The sequence below is a fragment of the Lagenorhynchus albirostris genome, chromosome 8 (assembly GCF_949774975.1).
Source record: "Lagenorhynchus albirostris chromosome 8, mLagAlb1.1, whole genome shotgun sequence".
Taxonomy (NCBI): Eukaryota; Metazoa; Chordata; class Mammalia; order Artiodactyla; family Delphinidae; genus Lagenorhynchus; species Lagenorhynchus albirostris.
The window spans coordinates 89,947,142-89,970,691 of record NC_083102.1 but is presented as its reverse complement, the minus strand read 5'-3'; the positions used below and the strand labels follow the sequence as shown (position 1 = coordinate 89,970,691).

Sequence of the window (23,550 nt, the reverse complement as noted above, 5' to 3'; positions counted from 1 at the left end):
TGCGTGTATTGAAGAATCCTTGCATTCCTGGATTAAACCCCACTTGATCATGGTGTATGATCCTTTTAATGTGCTGTTGGATTCTGTTTGCTAGTATTTTGTTGAGGATTTTTGCATCTATGTTCATCAGTGATACTGGCCTGTAGTTTTCTTTCTTTGTGACATCCTTGTCTGGTTTTGGTATCAAGGTGATGGTGGCCTCGTAGAATGAGTTTGGGTGTGTTCCTCCCTCTGCTATATTTTGGAAGAGTTTGAGAAGGATAGGTGTTAGCCCTTCTCTAAATGTTTGATAGAATTCGCCTTTGAAGCCATCTGGTCCTGGGCTTTTGTTTGTTGGAAGATTTTTAATTACAGTTTGAATTTCAGTGCTTGTGATTGGTCTGTTCATATTTTCTATTTCTTCCTGATTCAGTCTTGGCAGCTTGTGCCTTTCTAAGAATTTGTCCATTTCTTCCAGGTTGTCCATTTTATTGGCATAGTAGTAATACATAGTAGTAGTAGTACAAGTAGTAGTACAAGTAGTAGCTTGTAGTAATCTCTCATGATCTTTTGTATTTCTGCAATGTCAGTTGTTACTTCTTTTTCATTTCTAATTCTATTGATTTGAGTCTTCTCCCTTTTTTTCTTGATGAGTCTGGCTAGTGGTTTATCAATTTTGTTTATCTTCTCAAAGAACCAGCTTTTAGTTTTATTGATCTTTGCTATCATTTCCTTCATTTCTTTTTCATTTATTTCTGATCTGATTTTTATGATTTCTTTCCTTCTGCTAACTTTGGGGTTTTTTTGTTCTTCTTTCTCTAATTGCTTTAGGTGCAAGTTTAGGTTGTTTATTCGAGATGTTTCCTGTTTCTTAAGGTAGGATTGTATTGCTCTAAACTTCCCTCTTAGAACTGCTTTTGCTGCATCCCATAGGTTTTGGGTTGTCATGTCTCCATTGTCATTTGTTTCTAGGTATTTTTTAATTTCCTCTTTGATTTCTTCAGTGATCACTTCGTTATTAAGTAGTGTATTGTTTAGCCTCCATGTGTTTGTATTTTTTACAGATCTTTTCCTGTAATTGATATCTAGTCTCATAGCGTTGTGGTTGGAAAAGATACTTGATACAATTTCAGTATTCTTAAATTTACCAAGGCTTGGTTTGTGACCCAAGATATGATCTATCCTGGAGAATGTTCCATGAGCACTTGAGAAGAATGTGTATTCTGTTGTTTTTGGATCGAATGTCCTGTAAATATCAATTAAGTCCATCTTGTTTAATGTATCATTTAAAGCGTGTGTTTCCTTATTTATTTTCATTTTGTATGATCTGTTCATTGGTGAAAGTGGGGTGTTAAAGTCCCCTACTATGAATGTGTTTCTGTCGATTTCCCCTTTTATGGCTGTTAGTATTTGCCTTATGTATTGAGGTGCTCCTATGTTGGGTGCACAAATATTTACAATTGTTATATCTTCTTCTTGGATCGATCCCTTGATCATTATGTAGTGTCCTTCTTTGTCTCTTCTAATAGTCTTTAGTTAAAAATCTATTTTGTCTGATACGAGAATTGCCACTCCAGCTTTCTTTTGGTTTCCATTTGCATGGAATATCTTTTTCCATCCCTTTACTTTCAGTCTGTATGTGTCCCTAGGTCTGAAGTGGGTCTCTTGTAGACAGCATATATATGGGTCTTGTTTTTGTATCCATTCAGCCAATCTGTGTCTTTTGGTGGGAGCATTTAGTCCATTTACCTTTAAGGTAATTATCAATCTGTATGTTCCTATTCCCATTTTCTTAATTGTTTTGGGTCCGTTATTGTAGGTGTTTTCCTTCTCTTGTGTTTCTTGCCTAGAGAAGTTCCTTTAGCATTTGTTGTAAAGCTGGTTTGGTGGTGCTGAACACTCTCAGCTTTTGCTTGTCTGTAAAGGTTTTAATTTCTCCATCAAATCTGAATGAGATCCTTGCTGGGTGGAGTAATCTTGGTTGCAGGTTTTTCTCCTTCATCAGTTTAAATATGTCCTGCTTGTCCCTTCTGGCTTTCAGAGTTTCTGCTGAAAGATCAGCTGTTAACCTTATGGGGATTCCCTTGTGTGTTATTTGTTGTTGTTCCCTTGCTGCTTTTAATATGTTTTCTTTGTATTTAATTTTTGACAGTTTGATTAATATGTGTCTTGGCGTATTTCTCCTTGGATTTATCCTGTATGGGACTCTGTGCTTCCTGGACTTGATTAACTATTTCCTTTCTCATATTAGGGATCTTTTCAACTATAATCTCTTCAATTATTTTCTCAGTCCCTTTCTTTTTCTCTTCTTCTTCTGGAACCCCTATAATTAAAATGTTGGTGCATTTAATGTTGTCCCAGAGGTCTCTGAGACTGTCCTCAGTTCTTTTCATTCTTTTTTCTTTATTCTGCTCTGCAGTAGTTATTTGCACTATTTTATCTTCCAGGTCACTTATCCATTCTTCTGCCTCAGTTATTCTGCCATTGATCCCATCTAGAGTATTTTTAATTTCATTTATTGTGTTGTTCATCGTTGCTTGTTTCATCTCTAGTTCTTCTAGGTCCTTGTTAAATGTTTGTTGCATTTTGTCTATTTCCAGGATTTTGGATCATCTTTACTATCATTATTCTGAATTCTTTTTCAGGTAGACTGCCTATTTCCTCTTCATTTGTTAGGTCTGGTGGGTTTTTATCTTGCTCCTTCATCTGCGGTGTGTTTTTCTGTCTTCTCATTTTGCTTATCTTACTGTGTTTGGGGTCTCCTTTTTGCTGGCTGCAAGTTCGTAGTTCCTGTTGTTTTTGGTGTCTGTCCCCAGTGGCTAAAGTTGGTTCAGTGGGTTGTGTAGGCTTCCTGGTGGAGGGGACTAGTGCCTGTGTTCTGGTGGATGAGGCTGGATCTTGTCTTTCTGGTGGGCAGGTCCACGTCTGGTTGTGTCTTTTGGGGTGTCTGTGGACTTATTATGATTTTAGGCAGCCTCTCTGCTAATGTGTGGGTTTGTGTTCCTGTCTTGCTAGTTGTTTGGCATAGGATGTCCAGCACTGTAGCTTGCTGGTCGTTGAGTGAAGCTGGTTGCTGGTATTGAGGTGGAGATCTCTGGGAGATTTTCACTGTTTGATATTATGTGGAGCTGGAAGGTCTCTTGTGTACCAGTGTCCTGAAGTTGGCTCTCCCACCTCAGAGGCACAGCACTGACTCCTGGCTGCAGCATCAAGAGCCTTTCATCCACACGGCTCAGAATAAAAGGGAGAAAACGTTGAAAGAAAGAAAGAAGAAAGGAAGGAAGGAAGGAAGGAATTCAGGAAGGAAGCAAGCAGGGAGGGAGGGAGGAAGGAAGGAAGGAGGGAAGGAAGGAACGAAAGAACATAAAATAAAGTAAGATAAGTAAAATAAAGTTATTAAAATAAAAAATAATTAAGAAAAAAAATTTTTTTTAAAGAAAAAAAAGAAAACGATCAGGTAGAACCCTAGGACAAATGGCGGAAGCAAAGCTATACAGACAGAATCTCACACAGAAGCATACATACATACACACTCACTAAAAGGAAAAGAGGAAAATCATAAATCTTGCTCTCAAAGTCTACCTCCTCAATTTGGGATAGTTCGTTGTCTATTCATGTATTTCACAGATGCAGGGTACATTAAGTTGATTGTGGAATTTTTTTTTTTTTTTTTTTGCGGTACACGGGCCTCTCACTGTTGTGGCCTCTCCCATTGCGGAGCACAGGCTCCGGATGCGCAGGCTCAGCGGCCACAGCTCACGGGCCTAACTGCTCCGCGGCATGTGAGATCTTCCCGGACTGGGGCATGAACCCGTGTCCCCTGCATCGGCAGGTGGACTCTCAACCATTGCGCCACCAGGGAAGCACGTTTGTGGAGCTTTAATCCGCTGCTTCTGAGGCAACTGGGAGAGATTTCCCTTTCTCTTCTTTGTTCTCACAGCTCCAGGGGCTCAGCTTTGGATTTGGCCCCACCTCTGCATGTAGGTCGCTGGAGGGCCTTTGTTCTTCGCTCAGATAGGACGGGGTTAAAGGAGCAGCTGCTTAGGGCACTCTGGCTCACTCAGGACAGGGGGAGGGAGGGGTACGGAGTGTGGGGCGAGCCTGCGATGGCAGAGGCCGGCGTGACGTTGCACCAGCCTGAGGCGCACCGTGCGTTCTCCCGGGGAAGTTGTCCCTGGATCCCGGGACCCTGGCAGTGGTGGGCTGCACAGGCTCCCCGGAAGATGGGTGTGGATAGTGACCTGTGCTTGCACACAGGCTTCTTGGTGGCGGCAGCAGCAGCCTTAGCGTCTCATGCCCGTCTCCAGGGTCTGCGCTTTTAGCCCCAGCTTGCGCCCGTTTCTGGAGCTCCTTTAAGCAGCGCTCTTAATCCCCTCTCCTCGCGCACCAGGAAACAAAGAGGGAAGAAAAAGTTTCTTACCTCTTTGGCACGTCCAGACTTTTCCCGGACACCCTCCCCGCTAGCCGTGGTGCACTAGTCCCCTGCAGGCTGTGTTCACGCCGCCAACCCCAGTCCTCTCCTGGTGCTCCGACTGAAGCCCGAGCCTCAGCTCCCAGCCCCGCCTGCCCCGGCGGATGAGCAGACAAGCACCGATCCTCTGTGCAGGAATCTCTCCGCTTTGCACTCTGCACCCCTGTTGCTGTGCTCTCCTCCGCGGCTCCGAAGCTTTCCCCATCTGCCACCCACAGTCTCTGCCCGCGAAGGGGCTTCCTAGTGTGTGGAAACCTTTCCTCCTTAACAGCTCCCTCCCACTGGTGCAGGTACCGTCCCTATCCTTTGCTCTTTGTTTATTCTTTTTTCTTTTGCCCTACCCAGGTACGTGGGGACTTTCTTGCTTTTTGGGATGTCTGAGGTCTTATGCCAGCGTTTAGTAGGTGTTCTGTAGGAGTTGTTCAACGTGTAGATGTATTTCTGGTGTATCTGTGGGGAGGAAGGTGATCTCCGTGCCTTATCTTCCGCCATCTTCCCCTCGTCCCCCCCAGTATTTTGACTTTTATTTATTTTTATTATTTTTTAAATTAATTAATTTATTTTTGGCTGTGTTGGGTCTTCGTTTCTGTGCGAGGGCTTTCTCAAGTTGCGGCAAGCAGGGGCCACTCTTCATCGCGGTGCGCAGGCCTCTCACTGTCGCGGCCTCTCGTTGCAGAGCACAAGCTCCAGACGCGCAGGCTCAGTAGTTGTGGCTCATGGGCCCAGTTGCTCTGCGGCATGTGGGATCTTCCCGGACCAGGGATCGAACCCGTGTCCCCTTCATTGGCAGGCAGATTCTCAACCACTGCATCACCAGGGAAGCCCCTGGCATTGTTTTTCTTACGAAAGAATACACTAATATGTAAGGATGGTATTAACTAAGAAAAGTGATTATGCTGCTTATATCTTCTTTACAGACTTCTCTCTAATAAAATGAAATTTTATAAACATTTTGGTCTTTTGGACATACATGGAAATTAACTTTTAGTTTAGTAAACTTTAAAATATTTTTGTATATGAAGACATAGGACTGTTACAGAACTGTTCAGGAGTATTAGTATTCATGTGCTTCACACGATGTTTTGATTATAGATTATTGCTTAATTTTAAGCAATAAATTAAAATTTAATTTGTTAAATTAAACATTTAATTTAAGTTCACTTCTTTGCGTTCAACTCCATATCTTAAACATGTCAGAATCATGCACTTCTTTTTTTCGCCTTTGTTTACTACAATCTTTTGACAGTAAGTTTTAAGAATCTTATTTATTTTTACCACCTAGCTAGGTATGTATTCAAGATAAAATTTTTTTTCATGTGTATTTGGGACTTTAAAATGTATGGAAAATTTCAAGAATTCTAATTCAATAATTATGTTTAGAAGTTACATATCTCATCACGTTTATGCGTGAGTAAACTGAGGTTCTAAGAGTTGCTTGCTGAAGTTCATATAGCCATTATGCAGCAGTGTTAAGATAAAACAATTTCTTTCTCTAAATTTAGTATTCTGTGCTTTTGATTCGTAAAAAAGTAGAAGATACAGTTTCTGTTTTTCAGAAACTTGCTTGTAGGTAGAAAAATTAAAATCAAATCTAGGTTGATGAAGCACAGATGAAAGCACTGGACTAGGAGTTATGAGACCTGACTTCACTCTTCATCCCTCTAGCTGCATGGTCATGAACAAACTTTAGTTATCTTTTTTTCCGGCTTTGAGATATAATTGACATATTACGTGTACATTTAAGATGTATAATGTGATAATTTGGTACATGTATATACTGTGAAATGATTACCACAGTGAGGTTAGTAACACATATTTCACTTTACATAATTACCATTTTTATTGTCGCGGTCATGGTGGTTTAGTATCTTTTTACAGTGAAAGTTTGGACTGGATAATAATAAATATTTATTATTATTGTTAAATATTATTAATTTTGGCCCTAATATTAGCCCTAATTTTCTATACTCTTATTGTAAAAAATATTACACTACTGTATAGGTGCAACTAGGTTGAATAACTTTGGTCAAATTATTATAAAGGAAGGGAGAGAAAAGAAAAAGAAAAATGTCGAGGTGCAGTTTGATATCTTTATTTCCAGTATTTAATTTTTTCCTGAATTGACTCATATGCAGTCTTACCTTTAGGAAGGAAGTTCATCTTAGAAATTTGTTGCCATTCAAACTGCTTTGAAGTCTAAGGGCTCTTTGGAAGTTTATTTATGTTTTAACCATTTTCATTCTGTTCACTTTGACTAGACATTTCCATTTTAAACTTTGGGGAAACTTTAATGTTTCTGTTTAATCTTTTTATTCTTTGAGATCTTCATTTAAATGCATGTTGTATAAGAAAGCAAGAAAGAAATAACTATGAAGTTGTTTTTGCCTTGAACGTAAAATCCCTATGATTGTACCCTCAATTAGAAGAAAGTACTTCTACATTTAATTTCTTTTGCTTTTTATCCCCATTTCACTCTCTTTGCAGAAAGCCTTTTCTTTCTTTGAGCAGAAGCTTCTGACTTCATCTATATACATGAATACAGGAGTTGAATTTAATTATCACCCCAAGAATCATCTCTATCTTAGCTCTTTTTAGTAACATTGTTTGCTTATGAACTGCCTCAGAGTTTTTCAGAAAGAAATTTTTAAGAGCTTATTATCCCTTACATAGAATATTTAAATTTTTTTAACTTCAACATTATATAAGAAAATGAGTTTTTAAACTTTCAAATCTTATGAGTTTTTAACACTTCTAATCATGTTTTCAAAAATATAACAGCTTTATTGAGGTATAATTCACATATGTACATATAAGTTTTTTTATCTTTAATTTTTTGCATTTTTTGTCATTTCACTTTTTAATTTTTTAAGTCACACACGTATTAACTTTTCAATTTGAAGTGTTTTTTTTGAATTTTATTTTATTTATTGTACAGCAGCAGGTCCTTATTAGTTATCCATTTTATACACATCGGTGTATACATGTCAATCCCAATTTTCCAATACATCACACCACCACCCCACCCCCTGCCATGTTTCCCCCTTGGTGTCCATACGTTTGTTCTCTACATCTGTGTCTCAACTTATGCCCTGCAAACCAGTTCATCTGTACCATTTTCTAGGTTCCCTGTATATGCGTTAATATATGATATTTGTTTTGTTTTTATCTTTCTGACTTACTTCACTCTGTATGACAGTGTCTCGATCCATCCACGTCTCAACAAATGACCGAATTTCGTTCCTTTTTATGGCTGAGTAATATCCCATTGTATATATGTACCACGTCTTCTTTATCCATTCATCTGTTGATGGGCATTTAGGTTGCTTCCATGACCTGACTATTGTAAATAGTGCTGCAGTGAACATTGGGGTGCATGTGTCTTTTTGAATTATGGTTTTCTCTGGGTATATGCCCAGTAGTGGGATTGCTGGGTCGTATGGTAGTTCTGTTTTTAGTTTTTTTTTTTTTTTTTTTTTTTTTTTTGCAGTACGTGGGCCTCTCACTGTTGTGGCCTCTCCCGTTGCGGAGCACAGGCTCCGGACGCGTAAGCTCGGTGGCCATGGCTCACGGGCCCAGCCGCTCCGCGGCATGTGGGATCTTCCCGGACCGGGGCACGAACCCGTGTCCCCTGCATCGGCAGGCGGACTCTCAACCACTGTGCCACTAGAGAAGGCCTGTTTTTAGTTTTTAAAGGAACCTCCATACTGTTCTCCATAGTGGCTGTGTCAATTTACATTCCCACCAACAGTGCAAGAGGGTTCCCTTTTTTCCACACCCTCTCCAGCATTTGTTGTTTGCAGATTTTCTGGTGATGCCGATTCTGACTGGTGTGAGGTGATACCTCATTGTAGTTTTGATTTGCATTTCTCTGATAATTAGTGATGTTGAGCAGCTTTTCATGTGCTTCTTGGCCATTTGTATGTCTTCGTTGCAGAAATGTCTATTTAACTCTTCTGCCCATTTTTGGATTGGGTTGTTTGTTTTTTTAATATTGAGCTGCATGAGATGTTTATATATTTTGGAGATTAATCCTTTGTTGATTCATTAGCAAATATTTTCTCCCATTCTGAGCGTTGTCTTTTGGTCTTGTTTATGGTTTCCTTTGCTGGGCAAAAGCTTTTAAGTTTCATTAGGTCCCATTTGTTTATTTTTGTTTTTATTTCCATTACTCTAGGAGGTGGATCAAAAAAGATCTTGCTGTGATTTATGTCAAAGAGTGTTCTTCCTATGTTTTCGTCTAAAAGTTTTATAGTGTCTGGCCTTACATTTAGGTCTTTAATCCGTTTTGAGTGTATTTTTGTGTATGGTGTTAGGGAATGTTCTAATTTCATTCTTTTATATGTAGCTGTCCAGTTTTCCCAGCACCACGTATTGAAGAGACTGTCTTTTCTCCATTGTATATCCTTGCCTCCTTTGTCATAGACTAGTTGACCATAGGTGCGTGGGTTTATCTCTGGGCTTTCTATCTTGTTCCATTGATCTATATTTCTGTTTCTGTGCCAATACCATATTGTCTTGATGACTGTAGCTTTGTAGTGTAGTCTGAAGTCAGGGAGTCTGATTCCTCCAGCTCTACTTTTTTCCCTCAAGACTGCTTTGGCTATTCGGGGTCTTTTGTGTCTCCATACAAATTTTAAGGTTTTTTTTTGCTCTAGTCCTGTAAAAAATGCCATTGATAGGTTGATAGGGATTGCATTGAATCTGTAGATTGCTTTGGATAGTATAGTGATTTTCACAATATTGATTCTTCCAATCCAAGAACATGGTATATCTCTCCATCTGTTGGTATCATCTTTAACTTATTTCATCAGTGTCTTATAGTTTTCTGCACACAGGTCTCTTGTCTCCCTCTGTAGGTTTATTCCTAGGTATTTTACTCTTTTTGTTGCAGTGGTAAATGGGAGTGTTTCCTTAATTTCTCTTTCAGACTTTTCAGCATCAGTGTATAGGAATGCACGAGATTTCTGTGCATTAATTTTGTATCCTGCAACTTCACCAGATTCATTGATTAGCTCCAGTAATTTTCTGGTGGCATCTTTAGGATTCTCCATGTATAGTATCATGTCATCTGCAAACAGTGACAGTTTTACTTCTTCTTTTCGGATTTGGATTCCTTTTATTTCTTTTTCTTCTCTGATTGCCATGGCTCGGACTTCCAAAACTGTGTTGAATACTAGTGGTGAGAGTGGACATCCTTGTCTTGTTCCTGATCTTAGAAGAAATGCTTTTAGTTTTTCACCATTGAGAATGATGTTTGCTGTGGGTTTGTCGTATATGGCCTTTATTATGTTGAGGTAGGTTCCCTCTATGCCCACTTTCTGGAGAGTGTTTATCATAAATGAGTGTTGAATTTTGTCAAAAGCTTTTTCTGCATCTATTGAGATGATCATATGGTTTTTCTTCTTCAGTTTGTTAGTATGGTGTATCACATTGATTGATTTGCCTATATTGAAGAATCCTTGCATCCTTGGGATAAATCCACTTGATCATGGTGTATGATTCTTTTAATGTGTTGTTGGATTCTATTTGCTAATATTTTGTTGAGGATTTTTGCATCTATATTCATCAGTGATATTGGTGTGTAATTTTCTTTTTTTGTAGTATCTTTGTCTGGTTTTGGTATGAGGGTGATGGTGGCCTCATAGAATGAGTTTGGGAGTGTTCCTTCCTCTGCAATTTTTTGGAAGAGTTTGAGAAAGATGGGTGTAAGCTCTTCTCTAAATGTTTGATAGAATTCACCTGTGAAGCCATCTGGTCCTGGACTTTTGTTTGCTGGAAGATTTTTAATCACAGTTTCATTTTCCTTACTTGTGATTGGTCTGTTCATATTTTCTATTTCTTCCTGGTTCAGTCTTGGAAGGTTATACCTTCCTAAGAGTTTGTCCATTTCTTCCAGGTTGTCCATTTTATTGGCATAGAGTTGCTTGTAGTAGTCTCTTAGGATGCTTTGTATTTTTGTGGTGTCTGTTGTAACTTCTCCTTTTTCATTTCTAATTTTATTGATTTGAGTCCTCTCCCTCTTTTTCTTGATGAGTCTGGCTAACGGTTTATCACTTTTGTTTATCTTCTCAAAGAACCAGGTTTTAGTTTTATTGATCTTTGCTATTGTTTTCTTTGTTTCTATTTCATTTATTCCTGCTCTGATCTTTATGATTTCTTTCCTTCAGCTCGCTTTGGGTTTTGTTTGTTCTTCTTTCTCTAGTTCCTTTAGGTGTAAGGTTAGATTGTTTATTTGAGATTTTTGTTGTTCCTTGAGGTCGGCTTGTATAGCTGTAAACTTCCCTCTTAGAACTGCTTTTGCTGCATCCCATAGGTTTTGGATCATTGTGTTTTAATTGTCATTTATCTCTAGGTATTTTTTGATTTTCTCTTTGATTTCTTCAGTGACCTCTTGGTTATTTAGTAACGTATTTTTTAGCCTCATGTGTTTGTGTTTTTTACATTTTTTCCCCTGTAATTGATTTCTAATCTCATAGCATTGTGGTTAGAATAGATGCTTGATATGATTTCAGTTTTCTTAAATTTACTGAGGCTTGATTTGTGACGCATGATGTGATCTATCCTAGAGAATGTTCCATGCACACTTGAGCAGAAAGTGTAATCTGCTGTTTTGTTTGGAATGTCGTATAAATATCAATTAAATCTATCTGTTCTATTGTGTCATTTAAAGCTTGTGTTTCCTTATTAATTTTCTGTCTGCATGATCTGTCCATTGGTGTAAGTGAGGTGTTAAGGTCCCCTACTATTACTGTGTTACTGTCGATTTCCTCTTTTATAGCTGTTAGCAGTTGCCTTATGTATTGAGGTACTAGTATGTTGGGTGCATATATATTTATAATTGTTATATCTTCTTCTTGGATTGATCCGTTGGTCATTATGTAGTGTCCTTCCTTGTCTCTTGTGACATTCTTTATTTTAAAGTCTGTTTTATCTCATAGAGTACTGCTATTCCAGCTTTCTTTTGATTTCCATTTGCAAGGAATATCTTTTACCCTCCCCTCACTTTCAGTCTGTACGTGTCCCTAGGTCTGAAGTGGGTCTCTTGTAGATAGCATATATATGGGTCTTGTTTTTGTATCCATTCAACAAGCCTGTGTCTTTTGGTTGGAGCATTTAATCCATTCACGTTTAAGGTAATTATCGATATGTATGTTCCTATTACCATTTTCTTAATTGTTTGGGGTTTGTTTTTGTAGATCCTTTTCTTCTCTTGTGTTTCCCACTTAGAAAAGTTCCTTTAGCATTTTTTGTAGAGCTGGTTTGGTGGTGCTGAATTCTCTTAGCTTTTGCTCGTCTGTAAAGCTTTTGATTTCTCCATCATATCTGAATGAGATCCTTGCTGGGTAGAGTAATCTTGGTTGGAGGTTCTTCCCTTTCATCACTTTAAGTATATCATGCCACTCCCTTCTGGCTTGTAGAGTTTCTGCTGAGAACTCAGCTGTTAACCTTATGGGAGTTCCCTTGTATGTTATTTGTTGTTTTTCTCTTGCTGCTTTCAATAATTTTTCTTTGTCTTTAATTTTTGCCAATTTGATTACTATGTGTCTTGGCGTGTTTCTCCTGTATGGGACTCTCTGTGTTTCCTGGACTTGGGTGGCTATTTCCTTTCCCATGTTTGGGAAGTTTTTGACTATAATCTCTTCAAATATTTTCTTGGGTCTTTTCTCTCTCTCTTCTCCTTCTGGGTCCCCTATAATGCGAATGTTGTTGCATTTAATGTTGTCCCAGAGATCTCTAAGGCTGTCTTCATTTCTTTTCATTCTTTTTTCTTTATTCTGTTCTGCAGCAGTTAATTCCACCATTCTATCTTACAGGTCACTTATCTGTTCTTCTGCCTCAGTTATTCTGCTATTGGTTCCTTTTAGTGTATTTTTCATTTCAGTTATTGTATTGTTCATCTCTGTTTGTTTGTTCTTTAATTCTTCTAGGTCTTTGTTAAACATTTCTTGCATCTTCTCGACCTTGCCTCCATTCTTTTCCCGAGGTCCTGGATCATCTTCACTATCATTATTCTGAATTCTTTCTCTGGAAGGTTGCCTATCTCCACTTCATTAGGTGTTTTTCTGGGGTTTTATCTTGTTCCTTCATCTGGTACATAGCCCTCTGCCTTTTCATCTTGTCTGTCTTTCTTTGAATGTGGTTATTGTTCCACAGGCTGCAGGATTGTAGTTTTTCTTGCTTCTGCTGTCTGCCCTCTTCAATTTGAAGTTTTTAATTTAGTTTTTTAACTGAAACTATATAAGTAAGAAAGTTTGAGAGAATGTTGGAAAGAGGAACGAAGAAATGGTTCATAAAACCTTTTCTCTTTTTTTGTGTTTGTGTTTTACATGTATGTGGTTTTCATTGTATACTTTTGTAGGGTCCTTTTTAGTTTTCAGTCGTTACGATATCAAATAATTTTATCTACATTGTTCTATGGGATGATGATTTAGTTTACTGGCTGTATAATTATCCACCAAACAAGTGAATATATTAGGAAGGAAGGAAGAAGAAAGATAACAACACCAGCATAAGTTGCCATTGTTCCTAAACACTGCGAAAACATATAGAGCAACTAAGATAGCAAAACCAGAGAACCCCTGCTGGTGGAAGTGATGCTGGGCTAGCTTGGGGGCTAGCGTTTAGGGGGCATAGCAGCTTTTGTTTCTGCTCTGGGAAAGCCACTGTCCATGTAAGAAGTCCAGCCATTGTGAGACTGTCATGCTGTGGGGAAGCCCATGCTGGCTGTGAGTAGATGATAGGTAGAGAAGCACTGAGGCAGCCAGACATGGGAGTGAAGCCTCGTGTTAGCTGAGTGCAGCAGAGTGAGTAATCCCAGGGATACCATGTGGAACACTTGAACCCTGCCCAAACTCCTGACTCACAGAATTGTGAGGAAGAACAATTCATTTAAAATCACTACATTTTGGGCTGGTTTCTTATGCAGCAAAAGATAATTGATACAGCAGCCAAACTGATTTTGACATACAGAGACAGCCATCCTCATGGAATCCAGGGACTATTGCTCCTATGACCCTTTCTTTAGGAATCTGATAGACAATGTACTTGAGACAATCAAAATGAGTAGAGAAACAGCAAAGTAAAAAGTAGTGATGAGCATTAGAACTAGGATTAAATGAGAGAGGTAAAGTAGTGTGTCATGGCTGTATGTTTTGACAAAGAAATAAAATTCAACTGTAGAACATTGTGGGCAGAGTATGTGCAGAACAGTTCTTTTAAACTGTCTTCAGCAGTCATATTTGTGTTTTTAGTATTGGTGTTTTTTTTTGGCTGCGTTTTTGGTTTTTGTTGCTGCGCGCGGGCTTCCTCCAGTTGTGGCAAGCAGGGGCTGCTCTTCATTGTGGTGCATGGGCTTCTCATTGTGGTGGCCTCTCTTGTTGTGGAGCATGGGCTCTAGGCGCTTGGGCCTCAGTACTTGTGGCACGCAGGCTCAATAGTTGTGGCTTGCGGCCTCTAAAGCGCAGGCTCAGTAGTTGTGGCGCACGGGCTTAGTTGTTCCGCGTCATGTGGGATCTTCCAAGACCAGGCCTTGAACCCAAGTCTCCGACATTGGCAGGTGGGTTCTTAACCCTCTGCCACCCGGGAAGCCCTGTAGTGTTGGTTTTGCATTCAGGTAATGTTTTGTTTGTATTGTGTAGCAAAGCAAATGAATAATTTTAAATACTCTAATTCTGTTATCTGTTATGTCTCTGGAGCCAGGAGTCTCTGCGTGGAAGAGATAATTTGTAGATGTAAGTTAGAAGATTGGGTTAACACCCTGTGCTCCTGATTTTTAAGTACAATTATCAATATGAACTCATGAGATATTTTATCTTATAATGGTATATACATTATATGTATATATTTTTATACATATGTGTATGTATAATGTTAATCTGAGACTGTTTTATGTGTATTGTGGAATCAAGCAAATGAATATTTATGTGATATTTTAATTTTGACATTTCCTAACTATGTCTACCAAAAAGTCTCAGAATTGAGCAAGCCTAGTTCCCAGAATGTGGTCTTCAAATGCTGCTGACTTCTAAAAGAAATCAGGGATTCTTTGATAGATGTTTGATCCCAGATCTGGGCCATGAAATATGCAAAATGATCCTGGAATATTTTTATACCATATACGAAGGCAAGTATCAATAACTGTTAACTAGAGTCATGATAAAAGGCTTCAGGAGCCAACTTGGAGAGGCCCTAGGGTGACCAACTATGTCAGTTTTAGCACTGCAAGTCCCATGTCCCAGGAAACCTCTCAGTCTCAGGCAAATCAGTACAGGTGATCACCCTCAGAAGCTCCGACTGGCCAAAAATGGGACATTGTGAGCATCTATAAGGATAAGAGCTACAATGGATTGGCATCTTATATTAAGTTTAAATCTGTGAGTTCATAATGATATCCAAAACAATGAACCAATTGTTCATCTTTGGTGGCTATTAGGAAAGCAGTCCTCAGTTTTGAAAACTGATAAACCAGTAGAGAGAATCTGGCGTTTATTCTTACTATTCTGTATGAACAGTACCACTGGGTAAACTAATATAGATGAGGTAAAGTTTGTTCTCATAGAGATGTTTTATAAGCTAGCAAATAAAGGCAAAATGACATAACTAGAGTATCACCATTTTGTATTCATTATGCTGTAATAGATTTTTTTTTTAACAAATTTATTTATTTTATTTATTTATTATTTTTGGCTGTGTTGGGTCTTCGTTGCAGCACGTGAGCTTTCTCTAGTTGCAGCGAGTAGGGGCTACTCTTTGTTGCAGTGCGCGGGCTTCTCGTTGCGGTGGCCTCTCTCATTGCAGAGCACAGGCTCTAGGCACGCGAGCTTTAGTAGTTGTGGTGCACGGGCTTCAGTAGTTGTGTTGCGCAGGCTCTAGAGCGCAGGCTCAGTAGTTGTGGCACACAGGCTTAGTTGCTCCGTGGCATGTGGGATCTTCCTGGACCAGGACTCGAACCCGTGTCCTCTGCATTGGCAGGCGGATTCTTAACCACTGCGCCACCAGGGAAGCACCTGTAATAGATTTTGACATTATCAGTGGCTGCTAACAACACAGAGAATCACACATATGTTATAAATACACTACTACCTAATGAATAAATTTGCCCAGAATATTAAACCTGTATCTGATGAAGCTGCCTACATCCATCTACTAAGGTGTAAGGAATGTAGAAGACAGAGGGACTTGTTAAACTAGGGGAAGGCAATCAACTAAAACCAGTCTGTGGGAAAATGTGTAAGATAGATGATCCCGTATATTCAACAGATTGCAAAGGAAAAAAAAGAGATGCTAAAGGAACCCATTTAGGTTTAAAAAGGGCAAAATTAGGACTTTCCTGGTGGTGCAGTGGTTAAGAATCTGCCTGCCAATGCAGGGGACACAGGTTCAATCCCTGGTCTGGGAAGATCCCACATGCCACAGAGCAACTAAGCCTGTGTACCACAACTACTAAGCCTGCGCTGTAGAGCCCACTAGCCACAACTACTGAGCCCGTGTGCCACAGCTACTGAGCCCACATGCCACCACTACTGAAGCCCATGTGCTGCAGCTACTGAAGCCTGTGCGTGTAGAGCCCACGCTCTGCAGCAAGAGAAGCCACCACAATGAGAAGCCTGTGCACTGCAACGAAGAGTAACCCCTGCTTGCTACAGCTAGAGAAAGCCTGCACGCAGCAACGAAGACCCAAGGAAGGCAAAAAATAAAGTTAAAAAAATAAAAATAAAAAGGGCAAAATTAAGCTACAGCATTTAGGTATATATAAAGCCATAAATGAAAGTAAGGAAGTGATTACCACAAAAGCCAGAATGGTGTTTCTCTTGGTTAGGCTGGGGGAGTAGGGAGGATGGCTGGAGGGTGTTGTGATTGGTAGTGGGTACATGGATGGCTTCTGTAGTGGCAGACCTGGTTTTGTTTCCTGATCTGCATGGTAGTTCCAAGTTCATTTAGCTATAATTTCTTTTTTTTTTAACATTTATTTATTTATTTATTTTTGAGCGCGTTGCATTTTCGTTGCTGCATGTGGGCTTCCCTAGTTGCGGCGAGCAGGGCCTACTCTTCATTGTGGTGCGTGGGCTTCTCCTTGCGGTGGCTTCTCTTGTTGTGGAGCACGGGCTCTAGAGCACAGGCTCAGTAGTTGTGGCGCACGGGCTTAGTTGCTCCAAGGCATGTGGGATCTTCCCGGACCAGGGCTCTAACCCGTGTCCTTTGCATTGGCAGGCGGATTCTTAACCACTGTGCCACCAGGGAAGCCCTTGCTATAATTTCTGTGTGTAGTTTTCTGTATTTGTAATATCTAAATCTATATTTTTAAAGACTTAATTTTTTAGAGCAGTTTAGATTCACTGCAGAATTGAGACAAAGATATAGATTTCATATATTCCTTGCCCCACACATGCATAGCCTCCCCCTTAATCAGCATCTGCCACCAGAGTGGCACATTTGTTACAATGGATGAACTTACATTGACACATCATTATCAAATTCCATAGTTCATTCTTGGTGTACATTCTGTGGGTTTTGAAAAATGTATAATGATATATATCCATCATTATAGTATCATATGGAGTATTTCCAGTGCCCTAAACATCCTCTGTACTCTGACTCTTCATCCCCCCAACTCCTGGCAACCGCTGATCTGTTTACTGTCTCCATAGTTGTGTCTTTTCCAGAATGTGATGTAGTTGGAATCACATAGTATGTAGCCTTTTCAGATTGCCTCTTTCCCTTAGTAAACTGCATTTAAGATTCCTCTGTGTCTTTTCATGGCTTGATAGATCATTTCTTTTTAGTGCTGAATAATATATTTGATAATAAAAGTCTGAAATGAAAAATAAGGAAGAAAAGGAAATTGATTGGAGTGAAAGCAACTATATTAGGAAATGGTGAGAGTTGCTGCCTTAAAGATTATCTAAGACGTGTTGACTGAGGATTTTTTTTTATATGTATAAATTTATTTATTTTGTTTTGGCTGCATTGGGTCTTAGTTGCGGCGAGTGGGGCTTCTCATCGTTGCAGTGTGTGGGCTCTAAGCGTGCGGGCTTCAGTAGTTATGGCACGCAGGCTCAGTAGTTGTGGCGCATGGACTCAGTTGCTCCACAGCATGTGGGATCTTCCCAGACCAGAGATTGAACCTGTGTCTGCTGCATTGGCAGGCAGATTCTTATACACTGTGCCACCAGGGAAGCCCGACTGAGGATTTTATTAAATGCTATTCTAAGATGATTTAACATGATCTGTTACTAGAGAGCCCCTGAGGTTTATTAAAAAGGGGGTGGAGTGCTGAAAACCGTTTCTAAGAAGGTAAATCTGGCAAGATGGATTTCAGTAAGAGACTGGAAAGCTAGCCGGGAGACCACAGTGTTAAGGTGAAGGTGATAAAGATTTGAATTAGGGTGATGCTTATAGGAATAGAGGTAGAATAGCCATTGTGTTATGCAACAGAAAAATAATCAGTAAGACTTGGTGACAGATAAAGTATGGTTAAACAGAAAAGCATTAGAAATAAGCTCAAAGCTTTCATGTTTGAGGACATATCCTTTATTGGGTAGGTACTGGGAATTCTGGAAGGACAGTTCTTGGTGATTAGATCTGTTATTTCTCCTCGTGATGTATTTAGAATCCAAGAGGAATGATTGCTTGGGACTCTACATTCCAAATGGTACATCTAAAAATATAATTCTGACAAGCAAGAAACTGATAACAGTGGTTGTTTTTGGTGAGTGCACAGTTGAGACATAAAAATATGAGGATGACTTTTTATCTTCTAATCTTTTGAATTTTGAATCTCATGCTTCTATTACCTATTCAGAAAATAAATAAAATTTAATTAAAGATTAAGATGCCTAAATCTTCCAGTTTACAGGGAGAAATTCTTATTTGACATTCTTTTATTATTTTAAGTACTTCAGACTACAGTTACTCAGAAAAGCAGTCAGTAAAAAGTAAACATGTTTAATACTTGGCTGCCTTTGATATACATATGTTTGTAAGTGTGTATTTGATTATATGTTTGTGTATGTTGTGTGTGCATGAGTGTGGCTGTGTTTGGCTCTGAGGTGTATGTGTACTTCATTCAGAAAAAATGTTTATAGTTGAAGCCTCAGGGACCCTGTCTTCCTAGGGCTTTTAAATAGCTTTTTTTGTTTTTTGTTTTTGTTTTTTGCGGTATGCGGGCCTCTCACCGCTGTGGCGTTGCGGAGCATAGGCTCCAGACGCGCAGGCCCAGCAGCCATGGCTCACGGGCCCAGCCGCTCTGCAGCATGCGGGATCCTCCTGGACCGGGGCACGAACCTGCATCCCCTGCATCGGCAGGCGGACTCTCAACTACTGCGCCACCAGGGAAGCCCGGGCTTTTAATTCTTATTGCTACCAGTTAGGATTTTCCTCCTTACGTGGGAGATGTTCTTGCTTCTCATCCAGCTTCAGGGCCATTCAAAGATGGTGGTGATGAAGCAGCATAGACTGTCTCTCTTTTCTTTATTATCACCACTGAAGCTGAAGGTCATTATATATGCATTACTCCATCAGTCTCCCTTTTCATTCTCCCCAGGCAATTGCCCTGGATTGCCTCTGTAATAAAGCGTCTTGAAATACACAAATCTTTATTTCATGTCTTACTCTTTTGGATAGGTTAAGACCCACTATTGGATCTGGTAACAAAAAAGGGAATAGAGGTGACATATAAATGATAGGGTTTTTTTGGTTTGTTTTAATAACTTTATCTTTTACAATTTGTTATTAATAAAAACATTAGGAAATATCAGTAAGGGCATGCTTATTCTTTAAGATCTAGTGAAACTGGACCTTTTAAGTCTGTTCCCCTACGGACTTAGGAAAGAGAAACTAGGACTGGAAACAATAGGAAACAGTAGTAGGAAGCTAAGCAGCCGTAGCACAGTGGTTGTCAACCTTGGCCACACAGGGACTGCATGAGGATATTAAAAGAAATACTGTTTCAGCTTTAATTGGTCAGGGCTCTGTCTTGCTTGGGCATTGGAACGTTTTGAACTTACACACTTGAAATTTTTTTTTTTCTTTATTTTTTTGGCCTCATCGGGTCTTAGTTGTGGTATGCGGGGGCTTTAGTTTCATCGTGCAGGCTTCTCTCTAGTTGTGGTGCTCGGGCTTCTCTCTGTAGTTGTGGTGTGCGGGTTTTCTCTCTCTAGTTGTGGCACATGGGCTTAGTTTCCCCGTGGCATATGGGATCTTAGTTCCCCGACGAGGGATCCAACTGGCGTCCCCTGCATTGAAAGACAGATTCTTTACCACTGGACCACCAGGGAAGTCCCCCTACATATTTGAATTTAATATGAAGTCAAGACTGAGAGCCACTGGCCTAGAGAAGAAAACTGGTCTACGACTGAGGAGAAAAGTGCTTAGGTTTCATAGCACCTTAATCCCAAATTCTCTTTGAGATAAATTGGAGCTTATTGTAAAATGCTGCTTTTTAAGACTGGTGATTATTTAGATTTCTGACTGATGGAAAACAAAAAATACATGAGTGAATTTTTAGCATCTGGAAAGAAGAGACAGATTCACATAGTAATAAAACTTCATGGATTGACTTTACTTATTTAACATTGCACAGGTTGCCTGTGATTTGCTTCGGAGAATCATTCGCATCTTGTATCTCAGTAAGAGACTCCAGGGACAACTGCAGGGGGGAAGTAGAGAGATAACAAAAGCTGCTCAGAGTCTCAGTGAACTTGGTAAGTCCTTTTGTTTTTTGATTCACTGGTTGAAGGAAATTCGGTTGTTTCAAGTTTTTGGTGATTATAAATTGAGCTACTTTAACATTTGTATACAGGTCTTATGTGAACCTAAGTTTTCATTTCCCTAGGAGAAATGTCCAGGAGAAATGCTGATTTTTAGGTGACAGGTCTCATGTTGGCATGGTGCCTAGAAGATCTGTTGAATTCATTTCTTCATTCATCATTCTTTTCTTAAACATTTAGAGCAGCCTCTTGACCTTCAAGGGTGTCAGCAGTGACAGCTTTGAGTACTGACAGGTTGCAAGGTCTATGATGAAGCAGTTCATAATTTTTCAGGCAAAATTTTGAATACCTACCAAGTGCTTAAAGAACTACCTAACACCTGCATTTTAATGAGGCTTTGCGGTTTTCTTCTTTTCATTGGGTACCCAGTAATTTTTCTGAAGTGGATGTGTTTAGTGGAATTTGTACCTTTTTAGGTTCAGAAGGTCTTTGATTATATCCATCTTAAATATCAAGAGTCTCCTAATGCTTAGTAACGTGCTTTGAAAGTAGTTATGCCAAAAGAATATCAAAGATGTGCATTACATGTTCTTTTTGAATTTTCCTATATTTCAGTTACATAGTCATACTGTAATGCTTATTCCCTGTTTTGACTAAGGAAATGTAACATCCTTCACAAAGCATGCTTCAACAACATTTCAATTTATAATGCTCAAATACATTGCTTAGGCACATCATGGGAATATATTGAAGTTGTGATTTAGTGTGCTCGGAATATATTATATAAAAAGTTAATCTTAAAGCAGTGAGTAATGCTTCACTGTTTTTTCACAATATGTGCTAAATATAGAAGTGTAAAAATCTTAGTATCAGCTGTTATTTTTTGCTTTATCATATTTAATTTCTGTGCTCCAAAAAATAAACTCTCGAATAATAGAATCATTAAAAACAAACACAAATTATTCCAAGATTTATTATGTATACTTGTCATCACTGATACTCTTCCATAGTAAAAAGTTACTAGATTTTGATTATGATTATCATCTCTCCTAGAAATAACAGATGCTGTAATGCAAATGGTGATATCTTCTTTTTTTAAAAAAGGCACATTTTATTATTTATTTTGACATCCTTATTGGAGTATAATTGCTTTACAGTGTTGTGTTAGTTTCTGCTGTATAACAAAGTGAATCAACTATAGGTATACATATATCCCCATATCCCCTCCCTCTTGCGTCTCCCTTCCACCCTCCTTATGCCACCCCTCTAGGTGGTCGCACAGCACCCAGCTGATCTCCCTGTGCCATGCAGATGCTTCCCACTAGCTATCTATTTTACATTTGGTAGTGGATATATATGTCAGTGCTACTCTCTCACTTCGTCCCAGCTTACCCTTCCCCCTCCCCGTGTCCTCACGTCCATTCTCTACATCTGCGTCTTTATTCCTGTCCTGCCCCTAGGTTCTTCAGAACTTTTTTTGGTTTTTAGATTCCATATGTATGTGTTAGCATATGGTGTTTGTTTTTCTCTTTCTGACTTACTTCACTCTGTATGACAGACTCTAGGTCCATCCACCTCACTACAAATAACTCAGTTTCATTTCTTAAAAAGGCACAATTATTAATCATAATGTTCTGTGTTGGTACAGTGCAGAGTATAAACTCATTATCCTTCCAGTGAGGCTTTGGCTTTACCCAAAGTTTTATAAATGTTAAACGATGACAAGTTGTTGAGAAAGTATAGTAAATTATGGAGTTATCTCAAAATGGATTGTGTTAATTTAAATTTTTAAAGCTTTGCAGATTATGTGCTATTCAAAAATTTCAAAGGCATCATGTCTTTATCATTCACCACTGTGGTTCAGTCTTGGCCAGTCCTGGCATTGATAATAAGGAGAAGCCAAGAGGGAGATAAAGTTTCTACATTTGGAATTAATGTTTTAATAAAAGTAATAATTTGGTAATCATTATTACAGTTACACATGTACACTAAACGCTGTTTCTGTGATTGGAGCATCTCTGAAATTATCAGTGTCTATATCTGTATGGTTCTGGCTCTCATTAGAAAGAATAAAATGATGAAGAGTAGCAGGCCCCTGAGATTAACTGAAAACCAATCTCTCAAACTTGAAAGGTCTTGAGGCTTGAAATGTAGTGACCAGATGAAATACATTGTCATCTGAAAGTTAATTATATTCTGAGGGACTTGGAGGGGAATGTCAGTGACTACTAATGGATACCACTCTTTAGAGTGGTGAAAATGTTCTGCAGTTAAATAGTGGTGATTGTTGCACAACCTTGTCAATATACAAAAAAGCCTCTGAATTGTATGCTTTAAAAGGTTGAATTTTATGCTTTGTGAATTATATATCACTTTAAAGTTATATATCAATTTAAAAAGTATATTCTGGTGCCTAGTGATGATTATGCTGGTACCTTTTCTTTTTTTTAAAATTGAGGTCTAAGTGATATACAGTAAACTGCAACATATTGAAAATGTACAGTTTGGCAAGTTTTGACATGAAACCATCACCAATATTAAGATACATAACTATCGCCCCCCAAAAGTTTCCTTATGCCCCTTGGTAATCCCTCCTCAGGCATTTATGGATCTGCTTTCTATTACTATAGATTGGTTGGCATTTTAATGAACTTTATGTAAATGGAATCATACAGTTTGTGTTTTTGTTTGGCTTCTTTCAGTCACCTTAATTATTTTGAGATTCATCTATGTTGTGTGTATCAATAGCTCATTCCGTTTCATTGCTGAGTAGTTTTCCATTATATGGATATCCCACAGTTGGTTTATTCATTCACCTGTTGATCGATATTTGAGTTGTTCCTAGTTTTTGGCTATTACAAATCAAGCTGTTATGAACATTCATATACAGGTATTTTTATGGACATATGCTTTCATTTCTCTTTGATAAATATGTAGATACAGAATGGCCAGATCATATAGTAGATGTATGTTTAACTTTGAAAGAAATTGCCCTGGTGTTCTACCTGAAGTGTATGAAAACTGCACTTTTTCTGCATCCTTGTCAACACTCATTATAGTCAGTCATCTTAATTTTAGCCATTCTAATAGGTGTGTAGTAGTATCTTGTTTTGAGTTCACAAAAAAAAGTTTGTAGAACTAATACAGGAGTTTAGCAAGATTTCAGGATATATGATCAATATACAAAAATTAGTTTTATTTCTTTTTTTTTCTTTTTTTTGTTTTTGGTTGTGCCACGTGGCTTGTGGGCATCTTAGTTCCCAACCAGGGATCGAACTCATGCCCCGTGCAGTGGAAGTGTGGAGTCCTAACCACTGGACTGCCAGGGAATTCCCTTTATTTCTGTATAATATTAACAAGCAATTGGAAGTTGAAATTCAAAAATACCACTCA

At 38.9% G+C, this 23,550-nt stretch overlaps 1 protein-coding gene across 2 annotated transcripts in view; it reads left to right on the top strand.

The window, feature by feature from the left end:
* Positions 1-23,550, top strand: part of COG5 (component of oligomeric golgi complex 5) — a 283,326-nt gene that overhangs the window by 25,515 nt on the left and 234,261 nt on the right. For both annotated transcript variants that reach the window (XM_060157278.1, XM_060157277.1), the window contains exon 6: positions 20,031-20,151. In XM_060157278.1, coding sequence (XP_060013261.1) covers positions 20,031-20,151 — 121 coding nt within the window. The remainder of the gene's footprint in view (positions 1-20,030; positions 20,152-23,550) is intronic.